General features: G+C 38.7%; 1 protein-coding gene across 1 annotated transcript in view; it reads right to left on the reverse strand.

The window, feature by feature from the left end:
- The window catches only part of LOC126184037 (histone-lysine N-methyltransferase trithorax), a 219,481-nt gene that overhangs the window by 41,837 nt on the left and 153,346 nt on the right, over positions 1-24,298 (reverse strand). The window contains exons 10-11 of the mRNA XM_049926395.1: positions 17,947-18,108; positions 5,513-5,625 (exon numbers count right to left, since the gene is read on the reverse strand). Of these exons, the coding sequence (XP_049782352.1) occupies positions 5,513-5,625; positions 17,947-18,108 (275 nt within the window). The remainder of the gene's footprint in view (positions 1-5,512; positions 5,626-17,946; positions 18,109-24,298) is intronic.

Below are 24,298 nucleotides of genomic sequence, written 5' to 3' on the forward strand. Positions count from 1 at the left end.
TATGTAACTGTATGTACAACTACAATAATCTTCGACAGCATAGATTCTTAGCCCCAAAAGTGTATAAGTTATGAAAAAAACCCTGCAAATTTACAGCAATACTAAGTTATCACCACAGGATTGGTGATTAGCAGAAGCACGGAAAAGTCATTCCTGATGACAAAATATGAAGATGTACAATCTTTGTATCTACTACCTACTAATATTTAATGCACATAGTGATAGGGAGGTACTCCATTCTTCTAGAATCTTTTAAAATATCTCACACAGAAATAGTGACATAATATTATTATGAGACATATCCAGATGTAACGAAAATATTACACAGAGTAAGTAATATCATAATTTTTACAATATCTGGCGTCTTCTGGTTCCTTTTGCATGTGGGCATATGAAGTATCATTTGGTAAGGTCAGATTTCTTCCCTGTCAACAGCTCAGATTCCAAGAATGCCGTTATGGTAACTCAAAGTGGTTGCAGTATGGGAGAGGAAAAGTATGATAAAAAGAGAATGCTTGCCCTGAATTTAATTACAAACCCTCAGCAAAGGTAAATAATTCAAAACTGATCTTGCTACAGGCTCTTCGCTTGTAAGTTACCAACTAATTCAAGACTGAAATCTGGCACACAGAAGAAAAAATGAACGTTTACACAACAATCAAGAACAAGTATCTTTTCCCACACCAAATACCCCACAATAGCCTGAAGGAACATGCAGTACTTAGTTGCCAAAATTCAATTTGTTTCTTTACCATCATTTCTTGTTCTGTTTTATGGCCCTGTTACTTCCCTACTATTTTTATTAATTTGGTCTGTACGTGCGCACCACTCTGTTTGTATACTTAATTGCTTTTTCTGTTGTGTAAACCATTTTAATTCTGACTAGGCCTTTTATAATTACACAGTGGTTTGTATCTTAAAGGTAACACTTCATCTGTGGTCATTTTTATGTAATGTATTTACCCAAATGCAAGCTGACATTATTTGTGATTTTCATGGTCCAAAAATGTATCTGCAGCTTAGACTCAAGGCAAAGTTTAAGGAAGTTCTGAAAAATGCCGCTAGAAGCCTCTGCAAGCAATTATTTTGCCACGAAAGCCATTGTCTTAGTACTTTGAGTATTGAATGCTAAGTATTTTTTATCAGGGAGGAAATTCAAATTTAATATAGCTCATCTTTAAATTTAGCAATTTTTCAAATATTTATAGCAATACACAAATGAACCCCTCTACACACGCGACTCCCCCTCCCCCCCCCCCCCCCCCCCCACACACACACGCAAAAAAATATATCAAAACAGATGTTTTTAAGAAACCTGCAGAAGTTGGCAAGCATGGTAAGCGCAGTTTTGCATTTCAACAGCTCCAGTTCCATTCGGAAGGTGCCGGCACACACTGATGCACATTGAGTAATTTCTTAATGCTGCTAATATTCATGATTTAACAATAATAAATGTTTCACTGCCTTAAATTAATTTCATATTCGTGAGTACCAATAATTTCCACATCTGAACAAGAAGGTCCTTATAAACAAGCTTTTACATAACCTTGTTACTTCCATGAGAGACTTCTACTATAGCACATGACTGACATGAATCATATGTTATACACACTGCATGCAATGAGTGAAACTTTCCCACTGCATCATTCCCCCTCCTACTCCATTTTTGTTTTTTCCATTGACCCCTAGGAGAATGAGAGCAGTGCTTGCTCAACATTTTCAGACAATACATTTGGATTTCACCCCTTGCTTCAGGCTACTTTAGTACTTTTGTAAAGTGCCAGGTTTTAGTCTACCACGATTAAACATGTTCACTATACTGTGAAGTTGAAAAGAGAAGTGATGGCTGGTGTTATACAGTAGAAGTTGTGCTGAATGATCCTGTTAGGTAGCACTGACAGACTTGCTTACCCATGAATGCAGAAATTATCCAAGTGAAGGTACACGGAGTTGCTCGATAGCAGAAAATCGTGAATTTCAAAGGAATCCGCAATTGGGTTGCCTGTTCATAAAAAATTGAGGATTTTCTCTTCGTAGGCACATTTCAACTGCACAGAAGCTGCCAGAAAACTATGAGGAAAAACTCATTGAATTTCAACATTTAATTATCAGAAGGTGCACCAAAAATAATTATCTTCCTCGTCAACAATTTAGGAAGAGACAGATTGCTACTCTCCATGAAGAAGACACGTTAAGTTGCAGACAGGCACAAATAAAAGACACTTACACAAAGCTTTCAGCCACAGCCTTCATCAGCAAAGGAGAAAAACATGCTGTTCATAAACACAAGATGTATCTTAAAGATAAAACCTCATCTGTTGTCATTTTTTATATACTGTATTTTCCCAAATGCAAGCCGACCTTATTTCTAATTTTTGGTGTCCAAAAATGTAGCTGTGGCTTAGACTCGAGGCAAAGTCTAATGGCATTCTGGCCCAAGCTGCCTCAGATGGCAGTCGTGTGTGTGAGGTGAGCATTCTTGTGTGTATGAACTGTGTGTGTTTCTGTTTTGTTGACTGTACACAGCAATCTATCTTTTCCTACATTGTTGGTATTCCTATATGGAGCTTCCATTATCTTCTTGGTCATATAGGTAATGTGGACCAAACTCTGGTATATTTTGATATGCCAGGAAATTACATCCTAGAAGCAACTGGAGAACAAAGATGTCAAGATAATCTCTGTAGGTGGTGAAATGCAGCGCACGTCTGTCATGCTTGCTGCACAGCCAATGGCCACAAACTGCCACAATTCAATGTTTTTAAACACAAGAAGTTACCTAAGTCCGAGGTATTTCCAGAATGTGTTATTCTAGATGCTAATGAATGGCTGGTTCACGGAGGACTTGGTTTAGAGTGGATTAAACTTGTATAACAACATCGTACTGATGCCTAGCTAGGTTTGCCAAACATGCTGGTACCAGATTCATATGCTAGTCATACTACCCAGCTGTAAAGAGGAAATCAGTAGAGAGTAGAACAGATTTAGCTGTAATTCCAGGAGGGATGACATCAATTTAACAGCCATTAGATATCTGTTTCAAAAAAACCATTTAAGGACAGACTTAAAAATATGTACACACAATGGCTAACAAAAGAAGCTAAGCAGTTAACACCTACACGAAGTGTTAAGCCTGCCAGCTCGTCTCAAGTGTGTGAGTGAATTGACCAATCTTTGAAATGTGTACTGAATAAAATTATCTATCACGCATTTAAAAAATGATATGTTCCTAACTTTCACATTTCATCGTAAATCAATTTTCGTGGTAGATAGGCGACGGTATCCAGTCAGTCTGTGAGCCTATGCTACTACAAATGAGAGACAGTGTGTGTGTGTGTGTGTGTGTGTGTGTGTGTGGTGTTTACTCTACTATGAGTTGTAAATTTGTATTCTTGCATGCCACATTTTTGGTGGGGGCTTCTCTGTAGCGCGACTTGCCTGTGACATCACCGCTCACAGCCCACTTGCATGTAGTACCTATTACAGCTGCCATAATTTGTTTGTCGAGCAATGCTGACTGATGTAGGAGATACTGTAGAAGAAACATTTTCCGTAATGATGACAATACTTACAGTTCACACTTTGTATGAATCACTTGAGCTGGAAATCATTCTGTGTAGACAAATATACTGCTTAGAATGTTAAAAAAGTAATTGAATCTAGATGCTACAAATTAGTGTCTTTAATACATAGATTGCTCTTCGCCAAATTTATATCCTTTAAATCAACTGTGATGCTGTGTGTCAAGCCAAAATGTACCTCTCTTGGATGAAAACACTATACTTTGTTGAAAGAAATAATACTTCAGATGAAATTCATGTGATATGAAAAGACTGACGTATGACTCAAACACGAGATATGGTAGAGTCTGCAAAAGCCTTAGTGGCCCCAACTGCAATAGCTCCACAAGGAATATTTTGAAAGATATCGCGGATCTTCACTGCTGTCACTGTTTGTGATGTAACTATAATTTTAAGTGTCCAATAAGCTAAAGTTGATTCCATGTGAATTACTAAAATTAGTACAACTCCCCACAAGTCCCTGGGAGGTGGAGCCACTATGATTAACCATATCCGTTTTGATTTTTAAATACAACTTGAAATAAGGCATGTATCGCGGAGACACAATTCAATCACTCTGCTCATGGCTGACGTGGCACCAGAGCGTAATTTATGAGAGCAAGCACACCGATGTCGCTGTGTTCGTGCCACAGTGTGCTTTGTTATTTTGAAAATATGTTTTTATGCACATTCTCCTTTCAAATGGAGATTCACCGTATGTTGTGCAATACCAGTAACCAAATGTTTGTTACTTTTTTTGACATTTACATGCAGAAAATAAAGCTATTTCAATCTACTTCTGATAAAATAGTGCATCTAGATACAATTTGCTGTGAAATAGCATTTATTAGAATAGCATTTATTAGTTAAGTTCGCATTTTGAGGTAAAATTTGCATCTAAATTCACATTTATTACAAATGAGAATTTTTCTGGTCCCCAGTATACTTGTGAAACTGAAAAAGCATTGTAATTTTGTTTGTATTTTGTACAGCCAAAATCACGAAAATGAAAAAGCACATGGACAAACTTTCCTTAGACGCAAAGCATTAAGTGGACAACAGTACACAGTGATGTTTTTAAAACCTAACACTGCACATGAGGAAGCACCATGGGCCTAATTATTTTCAAAATATATGAAAAAATTACCATAAAAGCAATAACCCTGTGTCAAATTGAATGGAATCAGCTACTACACATTTCACACTCCATTATCCAGCAGCAAAGCAAGATCCTACAGAAAAATATCTGTGAATGAAACCGAATAAAGCAGTGCACTTGGAAGCAATACCACCAGACAAAGACAATATTGAGAAATTTTCATCAGGGAATGAGATGTAGCAATATCACAACTATATGCAAAATAAAAATGATCAAAAAGACCTAAAAATCACAGTGGACATCAATATTGCCTGGTAATGAAGAATAAGTCTCCAATTGTGATAATTTCATTGAGTGCTAACAGAAGATCAATATATTTGGACACTAGGAATCCTTCTTTAAGGAAGAAAGCTGGTACAGTTGAGTATGTATGGACTTCCTTTCCATAAATTCCTAGGAAAAATGTCCAACACAAAACTGTATAGTGCGATCCAAAATTTGCCAAAAATGGTGATGAAAAGTGAGACCATTACTGGACTGAAATGCCGTGTGTGCATGGATTGAAGACAATGAGAATTTGCTTGACCATACCAATCAGTAACGACAAATTGAGTAGGGGAAAAAATAAATAAATAAGGTGTGTGTGTGTGTGTGTGTGTGTGTGTGTGTGTGTGTGTGTGTGTGTGAGATTGCTATGATAAAGCAAATTTTCCTTGTCTTCAATCCAAAACTTAACCAGATAAATGCATTACCTTTTCTTCAGATACCAAACAGACAAAAACAAAACAGTTCAAGTCCTTTAGTTAAATAATTTTCACAGAATTACTATTACTATTTCAAATTGCAAACTTACCTGCAAATAAATTCTACAGTATCTGGAAGGTAGCTGAGTATATGATATTTTTCATCTGAAAGTCCTTCACATCTTGAATGGACCCAGCAATTGCATTTCACACACTCCATCATCTAGGGTAAGACAGTATCACGTATTACATACAGAACAGAGCATAAAGCATAACAAAAAGTTAAATATCTGAACACTATGTTGCAAGATGACAGTAGCACAACACACATGGTTCTACACAAACAAAACCCTTATAGAACGAAATCAAATAATAAATATTGATTTTTTAGCAGTGACAAATTCACTAATTAGGAAGTGGACTGGTAAAATATCTTTTAATATCAACATCTACCTGTCTTCAAACTGGTGCTCATAATATCATGTTACATTGGTACACCGTAACAATTTATATAATTTTTGAATGCAGAGCAGACTGATAAAATCTGTAGAGTGCAGTAACACCTGCTGATACTCTATCTCCCCAGTCCTACCTATATACTGTTTAAGCGCACTGAATGTTCCTGGAATCTGGAACAGAATACTACAAGCTCAGAATGATTTTTTTCTCTCATCAAGTTCAATGCCTCACAAAATAAGACATCCACATTTCTGAAAATTGGAACACCTAGAAAAGATACATGTGAACGAATGATCTGTATAACAAAGATCACATGCATGACAATACAAGAACAAGGATTGTCAGACAACTGTGATAAAAAAAATTCTAAAAATATCTGCTCATTTGTATTCCTATAGTTCATCAGAAAACAGCTGTTACTATATATTTATGTAGTACATATGATACCCTCATGTCATCCTTACAATACAGGGTCTCGGGTGCATTTTCTCTGGTGTTTCGATGATATTTGCAATTTTGTTCTTTTGCAATGTGTAGCTGGAGCCACCCGTGTGGGGTTGCTGGTCCCCCATCGCGTGCCTCCCCCATCGCGTGCCTCCCCAAGTGGCGGATAGGTGAACGTCCTCCAGGTATGGAGGGTACCAGGGAAATAAAATACCTAGGGCAGACCAAAACCAGCAGGTATGAGGGCCAATGGCTTGGATGAAAGGCAGAGAAGCCCCAACCATCAAATGCTGCCTTGCAGTCAGTAGAAGGATCTACAAAGGCTAAGGATGTTCCTCTGAAAATGGAACCAGCTACCCGGCGAGCTACAAGGAGTAACCCCTCAAATGGTTGGGTGGAAAGTTAACAATCTTCCCCTGTAAAAATCACTTGCTGCAAATGCTAACAAAGGAATAAGCCGGACAGATATTTTGATGATGACCCCATCAAACAAAAAAAGGATAAGAGATATGTACAAATGAACATGGAATGTGCGGAGCCTGTACCAAGCTGGAGCCCTATGGCAGCTGCTAATGCAAGTAAACAACTACAGTATAATACTATTGTCTCTCCAGGAAATTAGGTGGAAGGGAAGTGACACAATGGACTCCGGAAATTTCACAATCACCTATAGTGGCGGGAGAACATATACCTTTGGTACAGGTTTTGTAGTTGCTAAAGGACTGAAACATGCTGTAATGCACTTCAAACCAATCAATGAATGGATGTCCATATTAAGATAAGGGGAAAATTTTTCAAATAACAATTGTAAATGTACATGCACCCACAGACGAGGCAGATGAACAACGGAAGGATGAGTTTTATAGAAAGGTAGAGCAGTTGTATGATCAGGCTCCTAAACATGATATTAAGATCTTAATAGGAAACTTGAATGCAAAAACAGGAAAAGAAGAGGCAACTATAGGAAGACATTGCCTCCATGAAATATCAAATGACAATGGAATTAGTGGTTTGGATTTTGCTATAAGTAAAAAAATGACTGTCAGCAGTACATGTTTTCCACATAAAAAGACACACAAAAAAATCAGATAGACCATATATTGATTGACTACAGGCATGGATCAGACATCATGGATGTTAGGAGCCCACGTAGAGCTGACTGCAATTCAGTGAGAATTAAGTAGAGGCAAAGGATTTGGCTACTGGGTAAACAAAAAGGCCACAAACAGAAAAGTTTTGACATTAAGAAACTAAAGTCAGAAGAAATACGGAGAGCATATCAGATGAAAATAGAAGAGGGGCTTTAGAACGATACTGACACATCAAATCAACATATAGAAATAATGTGGAAACAATGTAAGACTGCAATCTTCAAGGCAGCTGGGGAGGTTTTGGGACATGTACGGGCTCAAAGGAAGGCAGATTGGTTGAATGAAGAATGTATGAGAAGAATTCAGGAGTGTAACATAGCATGAATGAAATTATTTCAGGGAAGAACTAGAGCAAATCTGAATGAATATAATGAGAAGTGCCTTGGAGCTAAAAGGGTTTGCAGAAAAAAGAAAAGAGCACTAGAAAAGAAAAAAAAAATGGAAGAAACTTAACAGCTAGGAGAAGAGAAGCAAGTACGTGAAATGTACCAAAAGATTAAAGAAGAAAAGGTTGGGTTTCAAGCCAGAACAAATATATGCAGAAATAAAGACGGGAATTTGATAGGGGAGAGTAATAAAACACTTGACAGATGGGGAGAATACTTCCAAAAGCTACTGAACCCGGAAGTAGGATTAGAATAAGAAGAACTGGCAGAAATAACTTATTGCGGACCAGAGGTCGTAACACAAGAACCTCACTGGAGAAAGTGATACAAGCCATTAAGACATTAAAAAATAATAGGGCACCAGGAGATCAGATTCAGGCGGAATTTCTCAAATATGGTGGGGAAGCATTGTGGAAAGCAATACATAAAGTAATACTGAACATCTGGCAGGAGGAGAGCATGCAAATGGAGTAGAAAACAGCTATTGTGTGCCCCATACATAAAAAAGGAGATGAATTAAACTGCCAGAATTATCGAGGAATATCCTTGCTAAATACTACCTATAAATTGTTCTCCATGATGCTAACTAGGAGGCTTACTCCCTATCTGGAAGACAGAATTGGACACTATCAGAGTGGCTTTAGAAGAAATAGGTCAACAACTGACCAAATATTAACATTACACATACTACTTGAAACATGTTATGAACATCAAGTAAACATACATCAGCTTTATATTGATTTTACATAAGCCTATGATAGCATCTCAAGAGTGACATTGCTGAATGTGATGGAAGAAGCTGGAATACCTAAGAAGCTCATTAAACTTACTATGATGACCCTCAGTGAAACCAACTGTAAAGTAAAAACACAGGGCTGAATCTCCAGAGAAGTAGAAGCGAAAAAGGGACTGACACACGGTGACAATATCTCCTCACTGCTACTCAACCTCTGCCTAGAAAAAGCCTAAGTTAGATAGAGATAAATAGAGTAGGAACCATTTTTAATCATTCATTGCAGTACCTAGCCTACACAGATGATGTGGCATTACTTGCATGAAACACTGCTGTGCTGGCTTATGCCTATCAACAAATGGAGAGAGGTGCAAGGGAAAGACCAAACATGAGGTATGCCCACAGAGTAAGCTCCATTTGGTTATATAAAACAAATGTGTACAGATACAGAAAAAAATATTTATTGTACAAAAATCTACAACTGTTAAACTAATTTTCTACATAGCTTCCGAAATTTTGTAGGCACTTGACATAGCATGGCACATGTTTTTGTATTCCCTCTTCATAGAAGGTTGCCGCCTATGTATTCAGCCATGTGGTAACGTGTTCTTTCAGCTCGTCATCACCGCTGAAGTGTTGACCACCAAGGACAGATTTTAGGTGTAATAAGAGATGGAAGTCGACAGGAGTGAGGTACGGGCTGTATGGAGGATGATCAAACGCGTTCCAGTAAAATTCCTGTAAGAGTTGTTTGGTCAAATTCGCTGTGTGAGGTCGGGCATTATCATGGAAAAAAACAACACCTTTTGACAGAAATCCTCAGCGCCTATTCTGTATTGCGCAGCACAATTTCTTAATGGTCTCGCAGTAACAATGTGCACTGATTGTTTGGCTTCGTGGTAAGAAATCAATCAGCAAAATGCCTTTTCTGTCCCTAAAAACGGTGCACATGACTTTTTCGTGGTGTCAAGATTTGCTTGGGATTAACCTTCGTTGGGGATGAAGTGTGCCTCCATTCCACTGATTGCCGTTTTGTTTCAGGGGTGTCGTACAATACCCAAGTTTCATCCCCTGTGACTATCCTAGAAAGAAAACCATTGCCTTCTTCATTGTAGTGTGTCAAAAACTGAACTGCACTGCCCATCCATTGTTTTTTGTGTTGTTCAGTAAGAATTTTGGGTACCCAACATGAGCAAAGTTCTCAAAATTTCAGTTTTTCAGTAACAATTTCATGAATTAGTGATCGTGACATTTGTGGGACTTCCGTAGCAAGGGCACTATGTGTAAACTTACGGTTATGCTTAATCTCCTCTTCAATTGTGTGAACCAGTTCATCAGTAACCACAGACGGGCGTCCACTTCGTTCTTCATTGTATGGGCGCTGATAACCGCGCTGTTGAGCGCCCCACAAGCCAATCATCATCATCGTCATCATCATCATCATCATCATCATCATCATCATCATCATCATTATTGTTCTTCATCGTGCACTTGATCACGTCCTTCATTGAACAGTCTGACCCATCTTCTAACCATTGAATCACTCATAGCAGGTCGGATGGTGTGGCCGAGCGGTTCTAGGCGCTTCAGTCTGGAGCCGCGCGACCGTTACGGTCGCAGGTTCGAATCCTGCCTAGGGCATGGATGTATGTAATGTCTTTAGGTTAGTTAGGTTTAAGTAGTTCTAAGTTCTAGGGGACTGATGATCTCAGATAAGTCCCATAGTGCTCAGAGCCATTTGAACCATTTGAACTCATAGCATTTTGTCCGTAAACCTCGCAGATTTGCCAATGAATTTCTTTCGGTTTAACTTTCTTTGCATTTAGAAAATGAATCACAGATCTGATTTCACACGTGGTGGCTGACATTACAAAGAAGCACTACAAAGCACATGTTGGCAGCAGCGATCTGAAAATGGCGTACATGTCTTCTCCTCAAGTCAGAGTAACTGCCGTGCATGCTTGGAACTGCGATCGTAGCGCTACCGTGGATAGAAATAGGAATGGAACTTACTCTGTGGACAACCCTGAAAGGGTGAGAGACTTCAAGTAACTCGGATCGACTATCACAGAGACAAATGACATCAGCAGCGAGGTGAAAGCTAGAACAGCAGCAGGCAACAGATGCTACTTTGCCACACTACCCATGCTTAGCAGCTCACGGAAATATAAAATCCTCATTTACAAAACAATTATAAGACCAGTTGTTATGTATGGTGCCGAGACATGGATCATGACTGCAAATGAGGAAAGGATCCTTAGCATTTGGGAGAGAAAGGTTCCGCGTAAAATATACAGCCCAATATACGATCAAGAAGGTTGGCGCATCCGTATGGATGCGGAATTAGAACAACTTTTTGAAATCCTGACATTGTCACTACCATTAAAATAAGAAGACTGCTATGGGCAGAACCCATGGTCAGAAGGGAGGAAAATAGAACATGTAAGAAGATTTTTGATGGCTAGGCTGGGGGCAGACAATGGAAGGGACATCCCAGAAAGAGATGGGTGGATGGAACTGAAGAAGACATGAAAAAGTTGGGTGTCAGAGGATGGATACGGAAAGCCATGGACCAGATAGAGTGGCAGGATATTATGATGCAGGCCCAGGCCCTTCAAGGGCTGCAGAGCTGAGTAGTAGTAGTAGTAGTAGTAGTAGTAGTAGTAGCCCAAACAAATACTTCTCACCATGCCTTTCATGCAATGCCCAGAGAGATATGAAAGTGTCAGTTTGTTTCCCTTTACAAACAAAGTGATTACTAAAGTGGAATTTTATGTGGTCATTCAGTAGAGTGGTCCCAAATTAGTCAAACACAATATTTGTCTTGTTAGTATGTATTAACAGGGTCAGTAAAACACGAAGAATAATCAGTACTTCAGTAGTGACCGTAACTCCCTGGCCAGTGCCAACTGCTACCGCCATGCAGCAGTGCTGCTGTTCGGTCACTCCTCGAGTACTGGCTATTCTTTGTGTTTTACTGTCCCTATTAATTGATATTGATGAAAAAATATCACTCTTGACTAATTTGGAACCACTGTATGAAATGAGCACGTAAAATTCAGCTTTAAAAATAATATTGTTTGTAACAGGAAACAAACTGACACTTTCCGTTGACACTGGGTGTTGTATAATAGACGTGATGAGCTGTATTTATTAGGGCTGACTCCAGCTACACACAAACAAAATTGCAAATATCTGCAGACATACCACAGAAAATGTGTCTGAAGACTCTTGGGAGAGAGACCCTGTATAAACACATTCAAAAAATGTTTGTTTGGTGCCATATAAAATGAACACAGAATCAGTCATATGTATCAGTCTTTTACTTACACGGTCCTTACTACAACATAGTACATGCTGCTCCCTTGTAAAAGACAGTTCTTCAGTTCCAAAAACCTACACGTTGTTATGGTTGCTGTTCACACTTTTGCCAGCAAATAATAGTCACGATCGCATGTTTTCTTTAACTATGTTTGCTGACAATATCATTTAATAATGCAAACTGTGTTTTCTGTTGTCTCCAGATGCCTTTTACATACACAATCTTCTTTATCTACATCTACAAAGATACTCTGCAAGCCACAATACAGTGCATGGTGGAGAGTACACTGTACCACTACTAGTCATTTCGTTTCCTGATCCATTCGCAAATAGAGTGAGGGAAAAATGACTGCCTATATGCCACCATACGACCCATAATTTCTCGAATTTTATCTCCGAGGCCTTTATGCACAATATATGTTGGCAGCAGTAGAACTGTTCGGCAGTCATCTTCAATTGTCTGTTCTCTAAATTTTCTCAATAATGTTTCTCGAAAATCATGTCACTTGCCCTCCAGAGATTCTCATTTGCGTTCCCAAAGCACCTCTGTAACACTTACATGTTGTTCGAACCTACCGGTAACAAATCTAGCAGCTCTGAATTGCTTCATGTCTTCCTTCAGTCTGATCTGCATGGATCCCAAACACTTTAGCAGTACTCAAGAATAGGTCGCACCGTCGTCCCATATGTGGTCTCCTTTCCAGTTGAACCACATTTTCCTAAAATTCTCCCAATAAACTGAAGTCGATCATTTGCCTTCCCTACCATAGTTCTCATGTTCATTCCACTTCATATCGCTTTTCAACGTTACGCCCAGATATCTGAATGACTTCACTGTGTCAAGCAGGACACTATTAATACTGTATGTGAACATTACAGGCCTGTTCTTCATACTCATCTGCACTGACTTTTTATGAGTCTTACACCAAGTATTTGCATAGATGCAATTGTGCTCTGTGCAAAATTCTACTGGGCATTTTCCAATTTCATTCCTTTCCTCCAGTCCACATTCTCCAGCTATTTTTTTCCTTTTCATCTTTTCTTACTATTTAATTCTAGTTCCTCATAACAAAGTTATGCCTCGCTTAATATACTGTATAGTTCACTTAATCTCGTCATACATTCTTTCAATCACTTCATCATCTGCAGAGCTGGTATGCATGCAATATTGTGGCGGGTTGTGGCTTTGTGTGTACCTCATCTATGATGATTAGTTGACTTCACTGTTTGTGATAGTGTACTCACATTCACTATCCTTACTCCTGCATTACCCCTATATGATCTCGTGTTCATAAACCTGTAGCCATGTGACCAAAAATCATGGTCTTCCTGCAACAGCAGTTACTGGTTTCATTATATCCAACTTCAAACTATCCATGTCTCTGACCTGTCTATTTGATTAAATGATCTAATATAAAATACTCTTACCCACAGAGGTCATTTCTTTTCACATCATCCTTCTGATCAGTACTTCCCAGAGATCCAAATGATGGATTATTTTACCTCCAGAATGGATACCATAATCATTTAACTATGCAATACAGCTGCATGTCACCAGAAAAGGTAACAGCTGCAGTTTACCATCAGTTCCTGATGTCCAAAATAGCAATATATTAAGGACTTGTTGGTCAATGTTACAAGGGAAGATATGTCAATTATGCATACTTTTTGAAAAATAAATAAAAAGGATGCACTACAAAGGAATTACCTGAATGGGACAGAAATCTGTAGATGTGATGTACATGTACAGACAAACAAATGATTTCAGTTTCACAAAAATTGGATCATTTATTCAAGGAAAGGAGCTTCACAAATTGAGTAAGTCAACAACATATTGGCCTCCCTCTGGCTCTTTTGCAAGCACTGATTGATACAGTTGTTGGCTGTCCTCCTGAGGCATACTGTGCCAAATTCTGTCCAACTGGCATGTTAATATCATCAAAATCCCGAGCTGATTGGAGGGCTCCACCCATAGTGCTTCAAATGTTTTCAGTTGGGGTGATATCTGGTGACCTTGCTGTCCAAGGTTGGGTTTGGAAAGCACGAAGACAAGCAGCAGCAACTCTTGCCCTTTATGGGTGGGCATTATCTTGCTAAAATGTACATCCAGGATGGCTTGTCACAAATGGCAACAGAACATGGCGCACAATATCTTCAATGTATTGCTGTGCTGTAAGAGTGCTGCAGATGGCAATCAAATGGGCCCTGCTATGAGAAGAAATGGCACCCCCAGACTGTTACTTATGGCTGTCAGGCCGTATGGTTCAGGTTGGTATCCCACCACTGCCTGAGGTGTCTCCAGACACATATTTGACCTGGAATCTCATTCACTGGAGTAGAGTTGTCTTCAGTGATGAGTCCTGCTTCGGATTTAGTCCGATGACAAGCAAATACGTGTCTGAAGATGCCCTGGACAACAGTGGGATACCAACCCGACTGTCAACCACCATACGGCCCAACAGCCAGAAGTGATGGTTTAGGGTGCCATTTCTTTTCATTTTGTTTGGTTTTTATCCACAGAACCCCTACAGCACGATACGTTGGCTACATTCTACCCCCTGTTTTGTTACCCTTCATGGCAAGTCATCCTGGGCTTGTATTTCAGCAAGATAATGCCCTCCTGTACACTGCAAGAGTTTCTACTGCTTGTCTTCTGGTTGCCAAACCCTAGCTCGGCCAGCAAGGTCGCTGGATCTCTCCCCAACTAAGAACATTTGGAGCATTACAGGCAGAGCCCTCCAACAATCTCAAGATTTTGACAATCTAACGTGCCAACTGGACAGAATTTAGTACCATATCCCTCAGTAGGACAGCCAACAACGACAAGCTGAATAATTGCTTGCATAAGGGCCAGAGGTGGACCAACACATTACCGACTTCCTCAATCTGCGAAATTCCTTCCAATTTTTTTGAAATTGCTATCATTTCTTTGTCCGTACATGTACACCATATCTAACAATTTCTGTCCCATTTGGATAATTTCTCCATGGTGTGTGTATTTTTTGGTCCTAAGAGTGTGTAATTTTGGTCAGTTCAACACCCCGTAACAGTCAAAGATTGAGAGCATGCACTCAATTGAGATATGATTGATTGCTACTAAATGAAAACTTTATCTTAGTTCTGATGCAACCCCCCCCCCCTCCCCACACACACACCTACAACATAATTATCTCCCCCCCCCCCCCCCCAAATAGTGTATTTTACTTACATTTACTCTATCAGTTGTAACCAAATGATTTGACTTTTCACTTTTGGTTTCCTTTTAGAAATTACACCTGATGTTGCTAACATTCACTGTCCACCTTTCACTATTAGTGACATACACTTACTGTATTTACTCGAATCTAAGCCGCACTTGAATCTAAGTCGCACCTGAAAAATGAGACTCGAAATTCAGAAAAAAAAATTTCCCGAATCTAAGCCGCACCTGAAATTTGAGACTCAAAATTCAAGGGGAGAGAAAAGTTTTAGACCGCACTTCCAAATCGAAACAAAGTTGGTCCATTGTAACATGAGACACAATTGAGGTCGAATGGATGAAGATACAGCTACAATAGTTTGGTTCGAGTCGTAAGCTTAACTCTTAAGCTTTACCAAGTAGCCATTGCTATGTGCCAGGCGCTCCATCCGTATTTATACAGGTACCCTTCCTTTTTCGCGTGCTTCATCTGGTTTGAATCGATTGCTTATTTTGCTATGATCTGGTAAGTGCCGTTCTCTTTGTTATATACGTCTACGTCACTCTAAGCTGAAAATGCATTATTGTACTGTGTCATAAATGTCGCATTCTGATAATGATTGTTCACGACCTGTTGCTGCTCGCAGTATGGCTTGCTTTTGTGTGCTACCGCCACTTACAATTAAAAAAAAGACAGAGAGGAACTGTCTCATTAGCAAAATAATGGCAAGAGACTGGTGTTTGTTGTTACTTACACTGCAGCTTTCTTTGATAACAAGGAACCAAATAATAGACTGCGTATGATAGAAGATGTTCTGAATGAGAGTTTTGCGAAAAATTTTCTCCGTTTGAAAATCTTTGCAGACGCCTCTTTAGTACATTACATTCTGCACAAAAATTAGATTCATCTTAGATTTAAAAATCTAGTCAGTTTCCGTGCTTCATTTCTGACTGTATCACTATTCAGCATAAGAATAATATGAATGTAAACATGACATAATACGTATATTCTTCCGCGTTTGCTCTTGTCTCACTCCAGTTTCGTAGTTCATTAGGCAGCAAACACGAAAGAATACATGGCATAATGTTTACATTCTTCTACCATTTCTTTTAATTTATTTACTGACGTAGAGGTTTTGGTGCCAGTATTTATCTTTGTGCCTGCTAAGCATGCCTGTGTAGCGCTACGTATATTCGATGGCAGAAGTTAGTTGTGGCGGCACCTACCAACATTTTTCAGAACTTCCGCTTACTTTGCACTCAATTCTAAGCCGCAGGCGGTTTTTTTGGATTGCAAAAAGGCACCATAAAATATTTTTTACATGGATTAGGAGAGGCAAAGAACAAACCGAACAGTGTCATAAGCAGGAACCTAGACTACAGATTCTTTTCTTTAGTGGTGGAAGTGTTTTGTGATTGAAGTATGAATGAAGAACCTGATCTGTCACTCACAAGTATATGTTTGTTCAAATTTGTACCTATAGCTTTTGTGATGTAGAGGGGTCATTTTTTTCCTACAAAAATATTTTAACTGATACATGCAGGAACCCCACAGGACAAATTTAAAAATAATGTTAGCTGTTAACTGTGCAAAAAGGGAAGTGAATTAACAAATTGAGAACAAAAATGATAGTGCATCTTTTAATGTATTTTTCACTTTATTATGCATGTATTGTAGTTTGACAGTGCAAGAATGCACACATATTTGTGATTGTGCACATAATTCTCCTCTTTTAATTATCACATCAGTAATCAGAACACTAAAAAAACCTAATGAATAAGCCACTTTCATTAAAAGGTTTTTTTCATTGTTGTCCAACATCAATGTTTCACCAAGTGTTATAGAAATAAGTATTCTGATGATTCAGAATACTCCTGAGCAGCACTGTTGCTTGTTTCAGAGCAGTTCACAACAATATCAAGTTATTTTACAAAAGAAATGACACTGTTATTACTAGATAATAATATAACGTGTTTGTCAAAGAAAATGTAAGTTGTTAGGTAATCTCATGCCTATACTCCTGGGATTTACACAAAACACTGTGATTTAAAAAATTAGGAAATAAAAATTAAAATAAATTTTGATTATAAAGTCATAAAGAAATAATCTTTTTCCTGTATCTTCACAGGGTCACCACATCAATTACTGGCTTTGGCAATGTCGTCGTTCCCCCCCCCCCCCCCCCCCCCCCCCCCCCTCTGACAATTTTGTGTACCTCACCAGACTGCATCTAGTGTTATACAATAAGAAAGTCTGTGAAAGTTTTTTTCTAAATTTTTGTGAGTCATGTAACTGACATGGGTACCAGTCTGGTGTTCACCTAGTCAGATATTTGAAACTGCCTAAAAACCACATCTACGCTGACCAGCTCACGATGTACCTCCCAAAATCCTGGAAGTGCCGTCATGCTAACGCACACAACTATCAGGGCAGATCACAATCATATAGAAATAATGACTGCTATTTGGTCAAAAGCATATTTATGTGAAATAAAAATTGAGACCGAGAACTCTATTTACTTACTGCAGCTGCCAGCAGCTGTACACTCCTACTTTATGCACAGAGCAAGAAGCTTTGGTATCCAAAATCTAATGCAGTCATCAGCAATCAATATAATGGCAAATTGAATTGCCAAGAGAACAAATTAGACAAGAATGAAACTAATAGCTTGTGAGCGATCACACTTTTATATGCAGTGGGAAAAATACCATTCAATGGTTGACTGAAAAAAAAAAAAAGGTATTCTACACTTAACAGGAAAATAAGGTAACCAATTACAGGAAAATATGTTATGGATATTTTTTGGTAACATACACAAAGAAAGCAGCGTTAACTGCTAAATCAGGCTATTATTAATGACAGGGAACTTACCTTGGTATCATAATCATGGTCTTCATAACAACGCTGGCACAAAGGGCAATAGTTCCCTTTCTGTCGCAGTTTAAAGCATGCTTTACAGAGTGGAATGTTACCCACAAAATTAGTCACATTTTCAGTACCACAGCTCTTGCATCGGAGACATGTTGAACAAACCTAAAACATATTTATCCTAGGTATCAGTAACATTATACCATCTTTACAAATATGGTAGAGGTGAGATTATGTTTTTTTGTATATTAATGGGAACTCTAATAGCATTTTGTCCCTAATTTCATATAATCTTTTGTGATGTTTCTTTTGGGTATTCCTGCAACAAATTGAACTTCATAATTCAACTCTATTATGCTTTTTGTGGAAGGTGGTGAACTGACAGTTAACTGCTCAAATCACAGTAAAAAGTTTACAATTTTCAAGACAACCTGTTCTCAAAATAATATTGTACACTTATTTTGCAGAGTGTGTTTTGAGACAATTGGTGGAAGATCACCACCATTACAGAGCAGGCAGGTATACAACAAAGTAGCAACTAACATTACAATTCAATACAATTGAGTATGTGCGCTTCATTAGCTGTTCCATATTTAAGTTTCACTACTAGCCACACAACTCATAAAAACAATAGTTAGTGCCACTGCAGATCTTTGTGTGGATTCAACCTGAACCACAAACTTTTCACAACTAATTTCATGCATTTATTACAGTTCATATGAAGGGATATATGGCATAATTATGTAAGTCAATTCTGCTCATTTTGAGAAACTGTACATTTTGTGAAAAATTGTACAGAAAAACCAGGAAAGCCTAAATGAAGTGCATATAGGGATACTGAGTCTAGTAAGGGATATTATTAATAATGGAGCATAAATTAAGTGTAGTAATATTAATATTATGACCGTAATTAATAAAGTCTATGAATTTAATTTCACTTTGAACTAACAATTTCACTTTGGATTAACAATACCTGAGCACAATTACATGTAGCAATATTAACATCAACATCTTAATTGTGTACAAATTGCATGAATTTCAGTCTGAATTAAAACAAAAATACATTCAGTTATCCTTGCCCTCAATAGTTTCTTTCAGGGAATAAAAGAACACATGGTGAACAGGAAGGATGTATGGTAACAAGGCTAACATGTCCTTTTTCTTCAAATTACCAGCTGGTTGTATTTCACAGTAGAGTGGTTCCTGTTTTATAATGTTGAGCTCGACTAGACATCCCTTCTTTCCCTTTCATATATACATGGTGTAAAATTCCTTTTAAGCATAGTTGTCTTGTAATATTTTTTTGCAGGTTCAAATCTTTTATATTGCAATCACTGAATTTGTAGCCAAGAAACTGGACACTGCAATTCATTCATATTGGGATTAACTACTGCCTTCTGCAAAGCTACTGTCAATACAAATTTTCTTGCTTCATCTGTACTACTCTACACTGAGGTGTAAAATGTCACGGGATAGTGATACGCACGTATGCAGATGGCAGTAGTATCACGTATACAAGGCATAAAAATGCAGTGCATTGGCAGATCTGTCATTTTTACTCGTGTAATTAATGTAAAAAGGTTTCAGATGTGATAATGGATGCACAATGGGAATTAACAGACTTTGAACACAGAAAGGTAGTTGAAGTTAGGCAATGAGACGTTCCATTTCAGAAATTATTAGGGAATTCAACATTCTGAGATCAACAGTGTCAAGAGTGTGCCGAGAATATTGAATTTCAGGCATTACTCTCAGCACAGACAACACCATGGGTGATTGCCTTCACTTACCGACAGAGAGCTGCGGCATTTGTGTAGAGTTGTCAGTGCAAACAAAGAAGCAACACTGCATGAAATAACCACAGAAATCCATTAGGATACTGTGGCAAAATCTGGTGTTAATGGGCTATGGCAACAGATGACCAATGGGAGTGCCTTGGCTAACAGCAGGACATCCACAGTGCATCTCTCCGGGGGCTCGTAGCCATATCGGTTGGACCCTAGATGACTGGAAAACCATGGCCTGATCGGATGAGTCCCGTTTTCAGTTGATAAGAGCTGATGGTAGGATTCGAGTCTGGCACAGGCCCCACGAAGCCATGGACCCAAGTTGTCACAAGGCACTGTGCAAACTGGTGGTGGCTTCATAATGCTGTGGGCTGTGTTTACATGGAATGGACTGGGTCCGACTGAACCGATCATTGACTGGACATAGTTATGTTCAGCTTCTTGAAGACTATTTGCAGCCAAACAACAATGGAATTTTTATGGATGACAATGCGCCATGTCACTAGACCACAATTGTTTGTGCTTGGCTTGAAGAACATTCCGCACAGTTCGAGCGAATGATCTGACCACTCATACTACCAGACATGAACCCCATCACACATTTATGGGGCATAATCAAGTGGTCAGTTCATGCACTAAATCCTGTATCAGCAACACATTCGCAATAATGGACGGCTATAGAGGCAGAATGGCTCAATATTGCTGCAGGGGACTTCCAAGGACTTGTTGAGTCCATGCCATGTTGAACTGTTGCACTGCGCCGAGCAAAAAGAGGTCCAACATGATATTGGGAGGTATCCTATATGACTTCTGTCACCTCAGTGCAAATGGCTTCCTTCTTTGTGATTGAGCAATGATTTTACCCCAGTCTGACAGTGTGTAGATAGTTTTTCCTTCTGCCTGGAGTTCCACGATCCAAAATCAGCATCATTTGGGAGTTTGGGAGATACGAATGCCCACTTGTCATAAAAATATGCTCAAGAACATCCACCTGAAGTAGTGATCTGTCACAAGTTTCAAAAGCAAAGTGTAATTTTAAAATTTCTATTTCGTCCAGTGCAGGCGTTACTGTACATTGTTCGGTGTTTTCTTGCACAAACCAATTCTTTTACGTGATACACTATGCATAATGAAATTTCCTGTTTTCATTTCAAAGCTACAGTTTCATACCATACATACATGACAACAGTCAGTTCTGAGGTCGTGAGAGCCAAGATTATAACAATATACATTGCATTTATAATGTGCTACTGAACATGTTAACTTGAAAAGGCCAGAGCTTTTTCCAAATCTAATGTAAAAGTGTACAAAATTTCGGAGTTGGATTTTGATCATTCCTTATGGACTTTCAATTAATTTCATGCAGATTTGGCTCTCCTTAAATGAAATTCATGTGGCATTTCTAACTGTCTGTTTTTTTGTTTTCACCTTCAGCAACTTACATTTGCTTCTAGTACATATTACATGATGTGCACTTATCTCTTCTTGGCGGGTGAGAACTTGGATTGAAAACATGATTGAAAATCTTTCTATACAAATGCTCTGACACTGGTTTAATGTTATCTTCAAACACATTTTTCTATACAATAAATTTTACACAACTGTGATGTTCAACTCAGGACTCAGTAACGTTTGTCAGGGTTTTTCAATGGAGAATAATGCAACTGATAATATGAAAAACTTTTAATGCAGGAAAGAGTATGATGAACTGTACCTTCTGGAGCTTTGTTGGAAGGTTTATGACGACCTCTCTAATCACTAATGCACCTCTCTGCTTGCTTTACTCTTCGTGTACATCGACTCATTTTGCCGTTGGAAATTCGAAAAGGTTTCAGAAAACACTTTTTACAGACAATAATTCTGAAAATGTAAAGGGCATTTGGAGATCAAGATCCAGTTAGTGGTCTACTTGCTGCAGGCGTTTCTGATTTGATTAGTTCATATAGGTAGGCACTTCCAGAGTTAAAAGATACCATTTTTCTAAAATTATCAAAATTCCTTTCCTTTCTTCTTTGGTTATTTTTTAAGCACAATGTAGTGTGCAGTGGCAACCATAATTACAAAATATATTAGCAAAAACTGTTTCATCTTTTCTGGTACTATATGCTTCACCTCGATTCCTTTCCAGTTTCATCTCCTGTCTTGTATCTTCTCTCTGTCATTTTCTTCCACACCTTTGCCATTAGTTATCCTCTTTGTACTCACATACAGATGAACAATATTCTGAAGCAGAACCCAATATTTCTTCCTCTTCGTTCATGACTTCTCTAAGCCTTTCTAAATTACTCATATTACCATAAACATAAGCTCATTCAAACACCAGTAACGACTGCCAAATAATCAAGCTAACGGTTTAGACAAAAATATAATAATATAATACTTGTCTGAAAATGGTCTAGACAATATTATCATACAAAACTTATCTGAAAAGGGTTTAGACAACGTTATAATACAAAACTTAGCTGAAAACAGTTTTTATACTGTTAAAATAAAACAAACTTTTCTGCAAAATAAAAATAAAGAAAGGAAAACTTCTGGTGGTGAAACAGAAAATCTAATTTTGTTTTATGGCATTGTGGAGCCAGTCACACTTACTTCACTTTGCAGTAACACACAAACAGAATGTCTCATTTTGTTTCATGGAATCGTTTTGCGAGTGAGACTTACTTCATTTTGCCATAACATATATCATACAAACCATTTCAAAATAGAGCTTGTGCTGCCATCTGTGATGCTATTGTGCATATAAAGACATATATCACTATGCCATGCAAATGAGTGCAGTGTTCACTACATAACATGGTGCTTAACTCATTTTCATCCACACCTGGCTTACATCATTATGCCATAAACCCCTTCATATTATAGCACAATTTTTACCCAACACTTGTAATCGATGTGAAGTCCCTGAAGGATAACTGTATCACACACACTTTCCAAAATGAATTTTCACTCGATAGCAGATTGTGTGCTGATTTGAAACTTCCTGGCACTGTGTGCCATACCAGGACACAAACCTAGGACATTAAAAAAAGATTCCAGGTTTGAGTCCTGTTCCAGCAAACAATGTTGATATGCCATGAAGCTTCTGTCACATACTACTTGACTCTTTCTCCGATTTGTGCATTGTAACTAGCATTTATTCCTAAACATGTCAAGCTTCCATTCACTACACAGAATGTAAATTATGTCTTCCGAAATTTTCTAACAGTTACACAGCAATGGCACTTGACAAAGAAATTGAACTACTAACCGTGAGAGTTGCTCATTTATTCTCTTAATATAAAGTACCACTACACTGGAAAACAATTCTTTTCTGGGAATACGTGTTACATTCTATGCATCACACAATTTGGAAGATAATCGATAGAACTGTAGCTCCATTTTCTGTACACAGGGTAGTACGTAATGAATATCTTTCTGGAGGAAAATAAGCTAGTCATCAACTTGAAGTCTGGTCATGCTCTACCAGGTATGCTGCTACTGGAACTGATATGCCCCTGCCTCCACCCGACACGGGAAATGGTTGGAACCCCATTTGCCTGTAATACAGCTGTGACGCTTCTTGCAATACTGGCATATAACGATCACATAGTCTCCAGTGGAATGTTATGCCACTCTTCGATCAGAATCTCTTCTAACTCTTGTAGTGATGAGAGAGTCGGAAATCTGCTCCGTAGTCCAATACCGCCCACAAGGGTTCAATAACGTTCAAGTCCAGGGACTGTGATGGCCAGGGAAGACGCTGTGGTTCAATTGCATGCTCCTCATACCATGATTGTTCTGTCCTGGCTGTGCGAAAGGGTGCATCATCCTGAAATATGTCATCATTGTTGGGAAATAACATTTGAAACATGGGGTGCACCTGATCACCTAATGTGTTCACATAATCGCTGGCTGTAATGTGACCTTTGAGAGTAATGCCTGCGTCAGCAGGATACCGTAATATGGCTGCCCACACCATCACACTTCCACCTCCATGCCTAACTGTTGCAATCAAGTAATCAGGATTGTAAGCTTATTTTGGCATTCTCCAGACATAAACCTGGCCCAGTGTTGGAAATTACATAAAGGTTAGACTCATCAGGCCATATGACGTGTTTCCACTGATCAGCCATCCAGGATTTGCATTCCTGATACCATGTTTTATACTTCTTTGCATTGGTTGTCATCACTAATGGTTTTGGTATAGCAACTCATCCATGAATATTTGCTGTATAGAGTTCTCTAAGGTGGCTATTGGGCTCTATAGTCACTATGACCAATGTGGTGTCACCGCCAGACACCACACTTGCTAGGTGGTAGCTTTAAATCGGCCGCGGTCCATTAGTACATGTCGGACCCGCGTGTCGTCACTGTCAGTAATTGCAGACCAAGCGCCACCACACGGCAGGTCTAGAGAGACGTACTAGGACTCGTCCCAGTTGTACGACGACTTTGCTAGCGACTACACTGACGAATCCTTTCTCTCATTAGCCGAGAGATAGTTAGAATAGCCTTCAGCTAAGTCCCTGGCTACGACCTAGCAAGGCGCCATTAACCATTTCTAGAGAGAGTCTCACTTGTAT

The sequence above is a fragment of the Schistocerca cancellata genome, chromosome 4 (assembly GCF_023864275.1).
Source record: "Schistocerca cancellata isolate TAMUIC-IGC-003103 chromosome 4, iqSchCanc2.1, whole genome shotgun sequence".
In the NCBI taxonomy this organism is placed as follows: domain Eukaryota; kingdom Metazoa; phylum Arthropoda; class Insecta; order Orthoptera; family Acrididae; genus Schistocerca; species Schistocerca cancellata.